The sequence below is a fragment of the Mauremys mutica genome, chromosome 7, assembly GCF_020497125.1.
Source record: "Mauremys mutica isolate MM-2020 ecotype Southern chromosome 7, ASM2049712v1, whole genome shotgun sequence".
Taxonomy (NCBI): domain Eukaryota; kingdom Metazoa; phylum Chordata; order Testudines; family Geoemydidae; genus Mauremys; species Mauremys mutica.
Window position 1 is genome coordinate 30,090,497 of NC_059078.1, and position 16,155 is coordinate 30,106,651.

At 60.6% G+C, this 16,155-nt stretch overlaps 1 protein-coding gene across 1 annotated transcript; it reads right to left on the reverse strand.

Moving 5' to 3' along the window:
* Positions 1-1,207: 1,207 nt before the first annotated feature.
* Positions 1,208-15,912, reverse strand: RPS6KA4 (ribosomal protein S6 kinase A4). Its single transcript, XM_045024319.1, has 17 exons — positions 15,734-15,912; positions 12,729-12,800; positions 12,251-12,469; positions 10,740-10,855; positions 9,945-10,052; positions 9,476-9,556; positions 8,979-9,082; positions 8,324-8,474; positions 7,517-7,678; positions 6,837-6,962; positions 6,549-6,682; positions 5,983-6,076; positions 5,578-5,748; positions 5,176-5,367; positions 3,622-3,781; positions 2,655-2,818; positions 1,208-2,327 (listed from the first exon to the last, which is right to left on the reverse strand). The coding sequence occupies exons 1-17, from the start codon at positions 15,780-15,782 to the stop codon at positions 2,118-2,120; spliced, it is 2,313 nt and encodes a 770-aa protein (XP_044880254.1). The 5' UTR covers positions 15,783-15,912; the 3' UTR covers positions 1,208-2,117.
* Positions 15,913-16,155: the final 243 nt, after the last annotated feature.

The window sequence follows — 16,155 nt, forward strand, 5'->3', positions numbered from 1 at the left end:
GCTCCGGCGCCCCCAGGGAGCTTGAGATGGGCGCTGTTTCCCGTCATGCCCAGCGGCAGCCCAAGGAGTAGCGCTCCCCGCCCGCCCGGACCCGCACAGACTCGGTGGCGTCAGAGGAGTTTTATTCTCAAATACAAAATACAGGTGGTTCGCTCAGACAGATGAGAGGCGGCCCCCCGGGCGGGGCTGCAGGAGCTGGGGGTCCCCCCAATCCCAGGGGTCCCTCCCCTCCCTTCCAAGTGCAGCTGCACGGAGGCTCGGACAACTGCCCACACCCCGAAATCCTCAGCCCCGGAGTCTTAGCGGCTCCCAAGGGACAGAAACCGGGGGGGGGATGCTTAGAGAGCCGCAGCTCCTACCCATCCCCGACTGGGGCGGAGAGACGGGGGGGGAAGGGCAGCTGCAGGAACAGACACGAGCCAGCCCTTCCCGCACACCCAAAGGGGGCGGGGAGAGGAACACAAAAGATGGCAGCACCCAGGAAGTGGGATGAACCCAAGCCCCCTCTTCCTCATTCTGGCCTCTGACTCTCCCCCCCCGGACCTGTCCTCCTTCCCCCCACAATCTTTGGAGGAGACAATTGCACAAACACCCCTTAAAGTGACTGATTCAGGCCCCACCCTGGTAAGCTTTTTCTGCCCATGCTTCCCCTTCACCTGGCTTGCTCTGAAGGGACAGTCGGGGGTTTAATTTGCTTGGGTGGTGGCTTACTTTAGCCTCACTCCCAGCTGGGGGGAGGGAGGGGGGCCTGTACTCTGAGACCACCCCAAGCACCCACCCCAACATTTTTAGTTTAAAAATAGATAGAAATTTGTCTCTAATAAAAAAAACCTTTTCCCTTCCCTTCTCCCCCCACTCCAATCTTATCCAGGGGGTGCAATTCTAGCCCCTGCCCCCTCTGCAGGGACTAAATGTGGGGTACTGTTCACCTCCCTCCCATGTGCTCCAGTGCTCAATGGGGGTCCTGCCCCATTCCCCCACAGCAGGGGTATCAGATTAGCAATGGCCCTGGGAGATAGGGGAAATATTGATTGGGACATCACCTGGGTCTGGCCCCTTGTGCTGGGGCCAGGGGTGGCTCTAGCCATTTCGCCGCCGCGGGGGGTGCTCTGCCAGTCACCGGTCCCGCAGCTCCAGTGGACCTCCCGCAGACGTGCCTGCGGATGCTCCACGGAAGCCGCGGGACCAGCAGCCCCTCTGCAGGGATGCCTGCGGGAGGTCCACCGGAGCCATCTGCTGCCTTCCCGGCGACCAGCAGAGCACCCCCTGCAGCATGCTGCCCCAAGCACACGCTTGGCATGCTGGGGCCCGGAGCCACCCCTGGCTGGGGCCCTCCCCCAGCATGCAGCCCTGAGGGGAGATGGTGCCCTATGCTGCTTGCCTGCCCTCCCGCCAAAAAGAAAAGGATTAAAAGAAATAAAATATAGATCCAGCACCCCACCCCTCTTTGGCTGAGCTAAGGTGACCCTACCGGTCTGACCTTCACTTCTCATTCCAGCCCCAGAGCCTGGCTGAAGGGACCTGCCCTCAGATCTTAAGGGGTGGTGGTGGCAGTATTCACAGGATCACCATCCCCTGTAGGGAACAGCTTCCCCTTCCCCTTCCCCTTCCCCTGCAACAGTGGTACAGACTTCCATGGGGTGTGGTGGGGCAACCCTGAACTGTCGGTGGCAGAGATGGACCCTAGTCTGACCTGGAAGCCAAGGGGGGTATGTCTCTTAGAACAGCTCCACAGGCATGAGCATCCACCCCAGAGACACCTCCTTGCCCTATGGCCCCCACAAACCACCACCCATAATCACCCCAGGGCTGCCCCACTTACCTGTCAACCCAAAGACCACCCCCACTTTAGCTCCAGGGGACTTCACATTTCTGTCACACTGAGACAACCCGCTATGGCCCCCAGACTTACACAGGGCAACCTCCAGGTTTAAATCAAAATGAAAAAAACAAAACCAAGATGAATGAAAAAACATGTCCACATGGGGGGGGGAGCAAAATGCCCCCAAAAGAGGCTCATCCCCCCCTAAAAAATCCCAAATGAGATACCCACCCACATTCTCCCCCACAAGCAACAGAGACAATAAATAGCCCCACCACCCCCCACCCCACAGGCGCTACGAGGGGGGGTTGTGGCGGCGGCCAGGTGGTTTGGGGCGGGGTGGCCGGGCGGGGAGTGCTGAGGAGGAGCCAGAGGAGGAGGAGGAAGAGGAGCTGCGCCGGGCCTCGGCCCCCGTGCTCGACATCTTGAGCTTGCGGCGCTTGGCCAGGGGCGCGTTCTCCACGCTCTTCAGGAAGAAGCCCTCGCGCTTGCCCTTGTTGAAGGCCTGGGGGTCAAGATATTGGGGGTGGGGGACAGGATGAGACCCAGAGATTCACCCCACAAACTTCTCCCTACCCTGGTCTGTTCTGTCCCCACCCCCATATGGCCTATTCCCCATCCCCACCCAACCTACAATTCAGATGCTCACTTCTCCCTGCCTGACACTATCCTCCCCAAAAGCCTCAACCCATCCCCCCGCCCCTGCCTAAGAGCCAGTCCCAACATGAGGTAGACTCAGCCAGCCCCCCCCCCACCCCCAACCAAGGCTGCCTCCTCCTCCACCACCAACCCAGCTCCCTCATGGCCATGCACCAGACTCTCCCCCCCTCACCATGAAGGCGGCGTTGACCCCTGAGCGCACGGCAGGCCCTGAAGACTCCAGGATGTCAGGGGTCATGAGCGGGGTGGAGGAGAGGGCGCTGCCGTCCTGCAGCCACTCGCTGTAGCGCAAAGTTGACATCTTCAGCCGCTTGGAAGGGTCCACGGTCAGCAGCCCTGGGGGTGGGGGAAGGGGAACACACCCATGGGTTAGTGATGGGGGGGGGCATGAGCAGGATGGCACTTCCCCAGCCCTTCCCCTGGGGGGAGTAATACCCCAGCCCCACATACAGTGATAGTGATGGCCATATCTGTGACCAGCTGCGATTGCCAGGAGTCCCAAGTTATGGCACAGCTCTTTCTAAGCATGCACATTTATTCTAAAGGTGAAAGCATATGACAGTTCCTACCTCCTGCTAAAGGCTTCACAGAGAGCACCCACCCTATCTAACGGGGGCCTCAGCACGCTAAAGTCCTTCCAACCCTTCCCAGGAAGGACTGGGCCCCGCCTCGGGCAGAAGGGTCTGACCCTTTGCTGGATCACAAAGCAGCCCCGAGTCAGTTTAAACTCAGGCTATTTATCCAAAAGTCTCCTCTTGGTCTATTGGTCTCTGGAGAATCCCATCTGAACCAGTCTATGCAGCCTCTCCAGGGCGAGGGACCTCTCTGGGGTGAGTGAATTTGCCTAATGACCCCTGCTATTCTTTGATCCTGGAGGGCTGTGGTTCCCCCTCCCCCATGGAGTTACACAATCCCTGGCCCACAATGATACAGAAACTTAATACAAAGCTATTACAGGAAATTGCCAGATTCACACATGCCACCTCCCCTGCCTCTTGGGAGAGGGGTTTCCCAAGCCCCAGAGCACCCCTTCCATCTGAGGTGGAGTGAGGGATACATCAGCCCCACAGATTCTCACTCCCCCAACCCTTGGAACTGAGTCCTATATATTGACACTTTATTTCATGCCTCCCCCTCACCTCTGACTAGCTCTTTGGCCTCCTCGGAGACCCCCCTCCAGGCCTCGCCCTCCAGTGAGAACTGCCCCTCCTTGATCTTGTGCATGATCTCAGCCGCATGGGTCAGCGCGCCGCCCTCCTGGCTGCTCTGGAAAGGCACCTGTCCGGACAGCATGGTGTACTGGGGGGTAGGGTGAGAGACAGTGGAGTGGGGGTGTTACCAGACAGTCTGGGTGAAGCTGACTCAGGGCAAACATCAGCAAGCTACCCTAAGGGGGTGATCCCCCAGCCCCACAAATCCCCTCCCCCATACTGGGGACCCAGCCCTTCCCCTGGGAAGGGGGTGATCCTGCAGCCCCAGGCACCACCAACCCACAAGTGTGGCGCAGAGCTGAGCATTTGCTTTTTCCATTCTAAGGGCTCAGAGAGGAACTGAGATTGTGGAAGTGGCTGAGATACCCCAGTACAGACTTCTGCTTTCATGCATTTCCCTTCCCCTTCCCCTGGAGTAGCCTCACCAGGCAACACGCCCTCACTAACACCCCTCAAGGCCCAACAGCTCTTCAGGACACGGTACTGTTACTCCAGAGTCGGGGTGGGTTTAGGACGTGGCACTAACTGCCCTGTGCTTGGTGCACCAACTCTTGGAGTCAGGTGACTGCGACAGAACAGCAACTTCTGTTATAAAAAAAATCAGTTTCTAGGCATCACGGTTTGGGGGAAAAGCTGGAAAATGTGAGACACCTGCCCTGAGTCTGCAGAGAGCCTGAGCCGATTGCTGGGGTGAGGGAGGACACTGCCCCGAGCAGAACTGATGCAGAGACCCCTGCCTCAGTCTGCAGACAGCCTGAGCTGATCGCTGGGGGAGAGGAGGAGCTGTCTCAGAGTGACTGACACAGAGATGCCTGCCTGAGTCTGCCAAGAGCCTGAGCCCATCACTCAGAGAGGGGAGCTGCCCTGGGTATCCCAATGGGATGTTCAATCCCAGCTTTACTGCTCTGGGCTGTGGGCGTCTCACAGGACCGCCCCTCCCCCCCCAAGCAAAGGAATTCCTCAGAAAAGCACAGCGGGGCCTGCTGCCATTCCCAGGACTGGTGGGAGAAGAGGGGGGCCTCCTGACAGCCCCACTCCATGTGTGGACAGGATTATAATTGTGGGCGGAGCCGAAGTCGAGCCTTGGGAGCCTGTTCTTTGACCCTAGTGGGAGGGGAGGATTAACCCTTTATTTCCTCCTCTCATCTCCCACCCTGACCCTGGAGTAAAACGCCTTTATCCTTCCTCTCCTCTGGCGGGCAGGAAGCCAGACTTGCTCAGGCAGCAGGACATGCAACAAAGTTGTCAGCACTTCCCCTCCTCCCAGTAGGACTCCATGGACTGGGGGGCGGGGGGAGCGCCACCGTGTGGTTACATTCTTCAGTCCGGAAATCATTCACCACTGGGGTGGAGCACACAGGGCTTATACAGCACCAGCAGGGAGACTGGGACCCTTCCAGATCCCTGGGATCGTAATGCCCCCTTCGCTGTAGGGATCTGGGGTGCGTTTGTACTCAGTGCTGGCCTCCCCGCTATGCATACCAGGATGACACCGAGGCTCCAGAGGTCGCAGGACTCATCATAGCCCTCATCGGTGAAGAGCTCGGGGGCGGCGTATTGCAGCGTGAAGCAAGGCGTCTGCATGGGCTGTGAGCCCGAGGGGCGCAGGCGGGCAAAGCCGAAGTCAATCACTTTCACTGGGGCACCCTCTGACTCGTCAGCATATAGGATGTTCTGGGGAACAGCAGGAGGATGGGGCCTTGAGCTTCTGGGGCACAGCACCTGCCCCCAGGGCCCGCATCCCAAAACCCCAGCATCTCAATTGCCCAGGCCCCACACCCCTATTCCCAATCCCCCAAGGCCCTGATCCCCCAACATTTTACCCTAGTCATGCACCCAATCTCCTCAGGCCCTGCCCCACAAACCTATTCCCATTCCCCATACCTCAGGTTTGAGGTCCCGGTGCACCACGCCAACGTCGTGCATGAAGCTGACAGCTGACACCAGGCTGCGCATGATCTGACTGGCCTCCGACTCGCTGAAATGCTGCTTCTTCTTGATGCGGTCAAGGAGCTCACCCCCTTGCAGCAGCTCCATCACCAGGTACGTGTGGTACTGCCCAGGGAGAGGGGAGGGGGGGATCACTGAGCAGAGGGGGATCCGGCAACACGGAGACACTGCCCTCACTAAGATGCAGCTGCTTCGGGTGGAGTACAGGGGCTAGTTTCACAGGGATCCCTCGCCCAGCACAGAGATGCAGCCACCTCTGGGGTGGGGCATGGGGGTAGTTGATGCCCAGGGAAGAAGGGGTGTGCTGGTCCCAGGGGGTGCTGAGGGGGAAGGGGGTACCTGGTCATGATGCACCTCGTGTAGTTTGACGATGTTGGGGTGAGACTCACACAGCTGCAAAGCCATCACCTCTCTCTGGGTGTTCACCTCCATCCTGGGGGGAAGGGGGAGGGAGATGTTAGCTGAGGCTCCGGAGAACTGCACTGCGGGATGGGGGAAGGAAAGGACCCGAAGGAGGTAGTTGGGGGAAGAGGAGTGGGACAGCAAGGGGTGGGAGGAGAGTTCAGGGAAAGGGAGATGAGGGGAAGGGAGGGAAAGCAGCAGGGGAGAGCACGGGGCGGGGGTCTGGTGGCTGAAGGGGGGAATCTGGAGGTGGTGGGAGGTTCCCATAAAGGGTGATGGAGGACAATGGAGAGCCTAGGGGTCAGCGATGGTGGGAGACAAAGTCTGGAGTGAGGGGGGCCCCATGTAACGCCAGGGATGAGTCTGAGGAGGCACCTGTGGGAGGTCGGGGAAGCACCTGGAGAGTTGTTTTAGGAGCAGGAGTGGGGGTGTTCCCATGGGAGCGGGGGGTTGGTTGCCATAGCAGCTGGAGTATGGGGGGTTTGCCAGGGGAGCACCCCCACCTCTTGCTGATGATCTTGACGGCGAATTCGGTGCCACCCTGGCGCTGCTGACATCGGCGACACACCGAGAAGCTGCCCTCGCCCAGCGCTGCTTCCTTCAGGTCCATGTCATAGAGCTGGAAGAATGAAGAGTCCTGGAGGAGGAAGGGGGGAGCATTAGCGGTGCTCACTGCTGGAGAGGGACCCCCTGATGAGGAATCCCGCTCCTGCTAAGGACCCTCCCTCACCCATTACCCAGGAGCCCCTGCCACTCCCGCCAAGCCCGGGTCACTCAGGGGGCTCCCCTACCTTCATCATGGCGCTGCGCGCCACGGCAGCACTGCCTGGGCGCTCCCCACTCAGTGCCAGCTCCAGCACATCCGTGGTGACGGCGTTGTGGTTGAACAGGATGGAGGGAGCGATGAAGGAGTAGCCCTGAAAGAGGGCAGGAGAGAAGGATAAGACTGGGGCGGTGGGCGGGGGGAGTCTGCAGACATCTCCATGGCTACAGCACCCAATGGAGACTCCCTCCACTCCCCCATGGGTCTGGTGGATGCAGGAGATTCCACACACACCAGAGAGCCCCCTCACTCTTGTAAGTGAAAGCAAGGGATTCAAGAACCAGTGTCCTCTGCCAGGGCACAGAGCTCAGCCACCACACGCACAAGGGTGGCGGGGGCAGGGAATAGCAGAGCAGGGGTCTCGCCTGGAAGACCTGGTCCAGGTTGGGGGGGTTGGGCTGACAAGTGAGCATACGAAAGGGCGAGTGGTGGGGGAACCTCAGCAGGGGGCTCACCTGGAAGACGTGGTCCAGGTTGGGGGGAGGCTCCAGTGGACAAGTACACCCAAAGGTGGGGTTGGGGGAACCTCGAGCGGGGTCTCACTGGGAAGATGCAGTCCAGGTTGGGAGGGTTCCAGCAGGCAAGTGCACAGGAAGCTGGGTGTTGCTGGGGGATCCCAGCTGGGAGGTGGGGGGGAGTGTCTCTCACCTGGAAGACGCGGTCCAGGTTCGGGGGGGTCCCAGCAGGTGAGTACACGGGGTCCAGGCGGGTGAACTCCTCGGCAAAGTTGCGCACGTCCAGCTCGCTGCGGACGATGGGTTTGAACGGAGCCTTCACCCGCCGTGCAGCCAATTCCACCCAGTCCAGGCCCTAGGGAAACACGAGGGTCAGTGTGGCAGGGAGGTGAGTGGGGAAAGGGGTCTAATGGGGGGACAGGTCCACAGGGCCAGAGCCTAGCTGGGGGGAGGGGGGTCCACTGAGTCTCCCCCAAGGCCACCTCTAAGATTTGGGGCGCTGGCCATGCCTGCGGTGAGCTGTGTGTGTGGTGAGTGGGCCTGCCCAGGCTGGGGGGGGAGGAGCATTGCTGGGGGGGCTGCATGTTGTGCGGGGGGGGGGGGGAGACCTGCCAGGGGGGACTGGAGGGCATCTTGTCTGGGATGCACTTGAGGCTCTTTCCCAGGTGTGCGAGGGCTGTGTGGGGATCCCTGGCCAACATAAGGGATGGGGGGGGGACGTGGCCAGGGGGCCCTGGTGACAGGGGCAGTAGGTGAGGGGGCTGTAAGTGGGGCCTCTCCTGGGGCAAGGGGGTAAACGTGAAAGGGTCCCTGCATGGGATGGAGGAGCTGTGGGGAGGAGGCCAGGATTCCTACCTGAGGGGGCTGCACTGGGGGACCCTGCTGGGAAAGGGGGTTGTACCCAGGATGTGGGGAGCCATGCTGAGAGTCTCAAGCCATGTGTGAGTGGGCTGTGGCCAGGGTGGAGGTGTCCCTCTTCCTCTCCCCCCTACCCCTTCACCTTGAAGAAGGGGTGCGCCTTGATGTCCTGCGCCCCATTGGGCCCCGAGCCCAGGCGTTTCTTGGGGTCCTTGCACAGCAGCTTCTGCAGCAGGTCGTGGGCCACGGGGCCGATGACAGTTGGGAACGGGGGCTGGCACTTGAGGATGCGTCTGCGGCACAGACAGCTCTGTTACCCAGCAGCCCCTGCCAATCCCCCTCCCCACCCCACATTACCCAGCAGTCCCTGCCAATCCCCCTCCCCACCCCCGTTACCCAACTGCCCCTGCCAATCCTCCCTTCTTGCCCCCCGTTACCCAGCAGCCCCTGCCAATCCCCCTCCCCACCCCACATTACCCAGCAGCCCCTGCCAATCCTCCTCCCCACCCCCGTTACCCAGCTGCCCCTGCCAATCCCCCCTCCCCATTACCCAGCTGCCCCTGCCAATTCCCCCCTTGCCATTACCCAGCTGCCCCTGCCAATCCTCCCTTCCTGCCCCCCATTACCCAGCAGTCCCTGCCAATCCTGCCACCATGCCCCCCATTACCCAACTGCCCTGCCAGTACCCCCTCCCTGCCCCCCATTACCCAGCAGCCTCTCCAGTCCCCCCTCCCCATTACCCCACTGGCTCCTACCAATCCCCTTCCCTGTCCCCCGTTACCCAGCAGCCCCCTCACTTGGACACTTCAGCCTGCGTGTTCTTCTCCCCCTCCAGTGTAAAGGGCGAGGCCCCTGTCAGCAGCTCAAACATCAGGATCCCCAGGCTCCACCAGTCGACGGACTGTGGAGGAGAGGGGGGGGGTGATAAGCCAGAAACCCCCCAAGACTGACCTCACCTCCCACTGCCAGGGAGGGGGCAGTGAACCTGGAATGACACCCTCCCCCCAGCAGACAGCCTCCCCTCCTGACACTGCTCCTGACACCCCCCTGCCAGCCAGCCCCCCATTTGCCTGCCATGCCCAGCTCCCCCCTTCTCACTTCACCCCCTCCGGCTTCCTCACTGCTCTTTGCCACTCCCTCCAACCTTACTGTGCCCCCTCAGCCATGCCCCCCCCCCACTTCTCCCACCCTCTTCTCCCCCATCACTATGCCCCCTATGGAACCCTTGGTTCCCTTGCCATATCCCTCCCCACCACGCCCTCCCATTCATTACGCCCTGCCCGTCCCCACTCACCTTCCCATGCCCTGATTTGCTGCGGATGATTTCGGGGGCCATGTACTCGATGGTGCCGCAGAAGGAGAAGGTGCGATCTTTCTGTTGGGGAAGGGTGAGAAGAATGGGGGGGACAGTGCCAGGGTCCCAGCTATGGAGCCCCCACAAGGAAGAGGGGCTGCACCCCTCCCCAGGCCCCAAACTCCAGTGACCAGGGGAGGGGGCAAAGAGACACCCCTCTTGGGAAGCAAAGAGATTCTCCCCTACTTTTCATCAGAAAGATGGGGGAAGGGCACAGAATGAGGGCAGGGAGATCCTTGTGGGGAGGGGCAAATTCCTGGAGGCAGAATGAGGGGAGTCTCCAGGGGAAGGATATTGGGGGACCCCCAGGGGCACGGTGAGGGGATGGGGCAGGAGTCCCCAGGGGCAGGATATTGAGGTGCCCAGGGGAGGTTATGGGGATCATCAGGGGCAGGGTGGGGTGTCTGACCTCCTCAGTGAGGAACTCCTTGCTGAGGCCAAAGTCAGTGAGCACCACGTGCCCTTCGCTGTCCAGCAGGATGTTCTCCAGCTTCACATCCCGATAGATGATGCCCAGCTACAGATGACACAGCTTCAGAACATGCATTCCCAAAGCCTGCATCCCCCAGGTCCACCCACAACATGGCTCCTCAGTGCCCCTCTGACCTGGAGTGCCATCCTCCAAGAACCCCTACAGGACAGCACCCCCATAGCCCCCGTGGCACAGCCCAAGATCCCCCCAGCAACCCCTGAAGGACAGCACCCCCATACACCCTGTGGCACGGCCCGAGAGCCCCCCCAGGAACCCCTACAGGATAGCACCCCTATTGCCCCTGTGGCACAGCCCGAGAACCCCCCAGGAACCCCTACAGGTCAGCACCCTCATAGGCCCTGTGGCATGGCCTGAGAGCCCTACAGGACAGCATCCCCATAGCCCCTGCGGCATGTATCAACAGCTGCCCAGGAACCACTACAGGACAGCACCCCCATAGAACCTATGGCACGGAGGGAGAGCCCCCCAGAAACCCATACAGGACAGCACCCCCATAACCCCTGCGGCATGGCCCAAGAGCCCCCTAGGAACTCCCAATAGAACAGCACCCCCATATTCCCTGTGGCATGGCCCCTCAGAGCCCCTCCATAGCAGAAGAGTCTACCTGGTCTTTGGCGTATCCTCTCCAGATATTTCCCATCCCCCCAGAACATGCACCCCCTGGAAAGCGGATCTCCCCCTGCTTCACCCTCTAGACATTCCCCCCCCAACCTTGTGCAGATGCTCCAGTGCCAGCACGATCTCCCCGGCGTAGATCCGCACTTCCTCCTCCTTGAAATGATCGCGCTGGTACAGATGGGTGAAGAGCTCCCCACCACTCACGTAGTCTGCAGGGCGGGGGAGGACAGGGAGTGAGAACCCAGCACCCCCAGCCAGTCCCCTCCCCACCCCCAGACCCTCTCAGCTTGGTCTGGATTCCCTCACACCCCATGGCATGGGAGGGTGCTGTATGCCTCCCCTATCGCTCCACCCTCACTGCCTCTCCCCCAGGAAAACTTGAGGGGGGTGTTAAAAGGAAAATTTTCCCCAAAAGCCTGTTGCTGGAAGAAAATTTTTGATTTTTTTATCAAAAAAACAAATGATGCACCATAGTCCTGTCCCTCTGCCCCCACCGATGGTAGTGTCATGAGTCCCTGGCTGTGGTGCATCCTGGGAGATGTTGTTTGGGTGCCTCACACACTCATTCTAATCTGTAAACCAAGTTCCCTGGTTGAACCACATCTCCCACAATGCACCACAGCCTCCCCTTGCTGACTGGCTTGAGCTCATGGGAGCTGTAGGTCAGCTGCCTCACACAGCCCCATTCTCCTCTATAGGCTAAGCTCCCTTGCCAGACTACACCTCCCATAATGCATCATAGTTCCCCTCCCCTCTGGAGACACTAGGTGGTGAGTCAGAAGCCCATGGCCTGGTGCACCATGGGAAATATAGTCCAACCAGGGTGCACAGTACATAAAGGATAGGAGTGCGAGGTATCTGAACTACAACTCCCATCAAACATGGCAGCAGTACTTCTCATAATAGTTCAGTTTTTTAATTCTTGCTGAAAAACTTGAAAAATTTCCCCTGGAAAAGTTAGGCAAAAATCATTTCCCCCTCTGTTTACATAAGAACAGACATAATGGGTCAGACCAAAGGTCCATCAAGTCCAGTATCCTGTCCCCTGACAGTGGCCAATGCCAGGTGCCCCAAAGGGAATGAACAGACAGGTTATCATCAAGTGATCCATCCCCTGTCACCCAATCCCAGTTTCTGGCAAACAGAAGCTAGGGACACCATTCCTGCCCATTCTGGCTAATTACCATTGATGGACCTATCCTCCATGAATCTATCTAGCTCCCTTTTGAACCTCATTATAGTATTGGCCTTCACAACACCCTCTGGCAAGGAGTTCCAGAGTTTGACAGTGCATTGCGTGAAAAAATACTTTCTTGTGTTTGTTTTAAACCTGATACCTATTAATTTCATTTGGTGGCCCCTTGTTCTTGTATTAGGTGCTTGTATTATGTTTTCATCAAATATTAATGTGGAAAACAACACTGGTCTTTCTCCAGCTCCACCTACTGCCACACCCTAGGGTCTCCCTGCTCCCACCTGCTGGGTCCCATTTTCCTACCCTCCCCATTCCCTTGGATCCACTCTGCATCTGGCATCTGCCACACCCCATCCCCTGGGCCCCAGCGCCCCACCCTCCCCTGCCCCCTCCCAGGGTTCCCCCATACCCAGGATGAGGTGCAGCTTGGAGCCAGTCTGGAAGGCATAGTGCAGGGTCACTAGGAAGGGCGATGCCCGCACATGCTCCAGCACGGCCCGCTCAGTGCGTGTGTGCTCTGTGGTCTTGGCCTTCTGCACAATGGCCGCCTTGCGCAGCACTTTCATGGCATACAGCTTCCCCACGTCATGGCCTGTCATCTTGCGCACCAGGAACACTTTTCCGTATGCTGGGGGATACAGAGAGGTATCAGAGGCGGCCCAGAGGGGGACATCAGGAGAATCCCAGGAGACTGAGGAGATGATGGAACTCAGGAAAGTGGGGATGTGAGCAGCAGGCTCAGAGAGGAAGGGGACCCTCTTATAGGCTGGGGAGAGAGGGGATTGATGGGCAGTGCCCCATCCCATTGGGAGGAGGAATGGGGGCACAGCCCCCCAGTGCCCCCTGTGCCCCTTCCCATGGCACAACCCCCTGTGTCCCCCACTCACCTCCAGTCCCCAGCACCTTGAGTAGTTCAAAGTTCTCCATGCCAACTTTCTCTTCATGGCCAGTCAGGTTTGCTACCATAGAGACAAGGTTATGAGGATGGGGGTCAAAGCCAGCCTGGGGCCCAGTGCCACCCCTCCCACCTGCTCACCACAAACCTTACCCTTCACCTCCTTCCTCATTGTTCTACCCCACGGGCCCACACACCTCACCCCATCATCTCATGCCACAGGCCCATACCCCCTGCCTTGTCCCCCTCCTCATCCCAAACCCCCACCTATGGGTCCATGCCCCCTGCCTCATCCCTCCCACACACACATACCCAGCTCAGGCCCATCCTCCCACCTTCCACTCCAGCCTCATCCCATCCCCCCACTAAATGTCCCCGCCTTACCACCCCATCCTGCTGCACCTCAGTCCCCACCCCCGGCCTCAGCCTCTCCCCCAGGGATGGGTGGGGTCAGGGTGTAGTGAGGAGGAGCCCCCATTTCCTGCCAGTGACTCACAACAGCTTTAGTGCCAAGGGGATGGGCGGGCCCAGGCCCAACAACTCCCATCCCCACAGACACCCTGGGACCAAGCCAGGATGAGGGAAATTGGGGGGGGGGGATCACCCCTCCATTTCCAGGTGGGGACACTGACTCATCCCCCCATATCCCTGTGGCCAGGGCCGGCTTTAGGCCAATTCCACCAATTCCCCCAAATCAGGCCCCGCGCCCAGTGAGAATCTCTTCTCTGGCTAGAGGTGCCTTTTTAATTTGTACTCACCTGGCGGCACTCCGGGTCTTCAGCGGCACTTCGGCGACAAGTCCTTCAGTGCCACTGAAGACCTGGAGCGAGTGAAGGACCCGCCACCGAAGTGCCGCCGAAGACTCGGAGCACCGCCCAGTGAGTACAAGCCCCATGTGTTTTTTACATGTTTTTTTTTTTTTTAAATATATAGTTATCCCTGCCGGGGTCCCGTCGAAACTGTTCCAATTGGGCCCCGCACTTCCTAAAGCCGGCCCTGCCTGTGGTGCTGCCTAGTGGGGATCCTGAATGCTGCTTTCCTCTGTCCCAAAGGGGATTCCCAGGATCAAGGGGGCACCTGGATCTGGTGGCAAATGTGGAGGTTGGAGGTATTAAGTGCCCAGAGAGACATCTCCTTCAGCCCACGGGGATGGCAAGGTGAGGGGCACCCCACAACCTCCTGTGAATGGGGGGCACAGAGTTCAGGGTGCAGTGGGGAAATGGGGAGCTTGCAGCTGGGAGGAGCTTGGGGTGAGATCACCTGCTTAACAACTCTGTTCCCCACCAATTCTGGCCAGATCTCCCTACATCCCCCCACCATACCTCCCCTCCCTCACAGATTCCCCACAGGGCTGCAGGTGCACTACCCTGCCCCTCCAAGCTCCTGGCAGCTGCAAGGAGGCTTCTGCCTCCTCCCCTCAACCCCTTACATGTCCTGGGAGGTCCCAATCCGCCCATGAGACACTCCTCAGCTGGCACCAAGTGGCAGATACCAGGATGGCCACCTGGCACCGCCCCTCTTGCTCTCTCCTCCACTGCAAAGGCTCCAGGACTCCGGATTGGAGGCTAACCCAGCCCAGAATAGTGAGTTCCCCCTGCCCATCCCCCACCCACTCGGGACAAGGGCTTCCCTTGGGTTTAAACAGGCATTGCCCTGGGGCTGCTGTGCAAGAGATCCTAGTGCCCAGGCAGGCAGTGCCCAGGCAGAGCTTTCTTGCAGCGGGACCCCGCTCAGCGCACGTTAGGCATGAGTCTGGCACCAGTGGTGGATGAGAGACCAGTGCCCAGCTTTGGGTGGCTGGGGCAGCCTGCCCTCCATGCAGCCCCTACCCCATTGCATGTACACACACACCCTGGCTAGCATCCATCCTCCCACACAGGCCCTACCCCAAGCCCAGGTAATACCCTGCCTCATTGCTCATGTCCCTGGCCACCCCCACTCCCCCAGCAGGCAGTGTCTCATACGCCTCCAGCTCTCGTCAGCCCTCCAAGCTGCCAGTCCCTGGGGAAGAGGGTGCAGTGACTAATCCCCACCCCCGCTCCCCTGTTACTGCTGCCCACCCACGGGGCTGAGCCTGCACTGATGGGGGCGGGCGATAGGGCTGTAGGGAGAAGAGGGGCAGGGCCATCTTCTCCCCCCCCCCCCGCATGGCTCTGCACTTCCTCCCCCCCAATAGCCACCCCACTTCTCACCACACCACTGCCACCAGGGGCCCTGCACCCGGAAAGGTCCTAGGGGACATGCACAGTTCAAACCAATGTCCCTGGCATTGCACCCGTCACCCACTCTTCCCTACACCCCGTCTCTGCACCCGCCACCCCCTCCTCCTCCCTGTACCCCGACACTGCACCCCAGAATTGCACCCGAATCCCCTCCTCCCTGCACTGCACCCGCCGCCACTCCCTTCTCCTCCCTGCAAGCCTGAACTGCACTCGCCACCCCCTCCTCTCCCGGCACTGCACCCGACTCCCTGCACCCCGGAACTGCACCCGACTCCCCTCCTCCCTGCACTGCACCCGTCACCCCTCCTCCTCTCTGCACCCTGGCACTGCACCCGACTCCCTACACCCTGGAACTGAACCCGCCACCCCCTCCTTCTCCCTGCACCCCAGCACTGCACCCGTCTCCCCACCTCCCTGCACCCGCCACCCCCTCCTTCTCCCTGCACCCCGGCACTGCACCCGTTTCCCCACTCCCTCTCCCTGCACCCCGGCACTGCACCCGTTTCCCCACTCCCTCTCCCTGCACCCGATTCCCCCCTCCCTGCACGCATCACCCCGTCCTTCTCCCTGAACCCCGGAACTGTACCCGACTCCCTGCACCCCGGAATTGCAGCACCCCCCTCTTCCTCCGCTGCTCCTGGGACCTGCTCCCCCTTCCCCCGAGCCCAGGAACGGCCCCTAACCTGCGCACCAAGCCCTCCAGGCCCCCTGCACCCCGGCACGGTGCCCCCCTCCCGGCCCCTGCGCCCCGCCGGGCCCGCTCCCCGCCCAGTACCGTCAGTGAGCGGCAGCTCCACCGTCTCCTCCTCTGCCCCGTCCCCCATGGCCGCGCCGGGCCGGGATCTGCTCGGCTTGGCTCTGTTACATGGCCCGGGCCCGGCGCTTCCTGGTGCCGCCGCCGCCGCCTCCGGGCCTGACTCAGGCGGCAGGAATGTGACAGCGAGCGCGGAGCGGAGCGCAGGGACCGCCCCGGGGAGGGACCGACAGACCCCCGCGCCCCCGGGGGCCCCCACGGTCCCACACCCCCGCCCGGGGAAGGAACAGACACCCCCCCATCCACACCCCTCAGGAACCCCCCGGATCCCGCCCCAGGGAGGGACCGACAGACCCCCTTCACCCCCATAGGGATCCCGCATCCCCACCTCAGGGAGGGACCAACAGACCTCACCAGATCACTCACCCCTCAGATGACCCAGT

What these genes read in the sequence shown, in the direction of transcription:
- RPS6KA4 (XM_045024319.1), bottom strand. Translation starts at nt 15,782, where the DNA reads ATGGGGGACGGGGCAGAGGAGGAGACGGTGGAGCTGCCGCTCACTGAC. An exon ending in GGAGCCTCGGTGTCATCCTG is followed by an intron (nt 3,782 to 5,175) that starts GTATGCATAGCG and finishes CCTACCCCCCAG; the next exon opens with TACACCATGCTGTCCGGACA. An exon ending in GGCCAAAGAGCTAGTCAGAG is followed by an intron (nt 2,819 to 3,621) that starts GTGAGGGGGAGG and finishes CCCCACCCCCAG; the next exon opens with GGCTGCTGACCGTGGACCCT.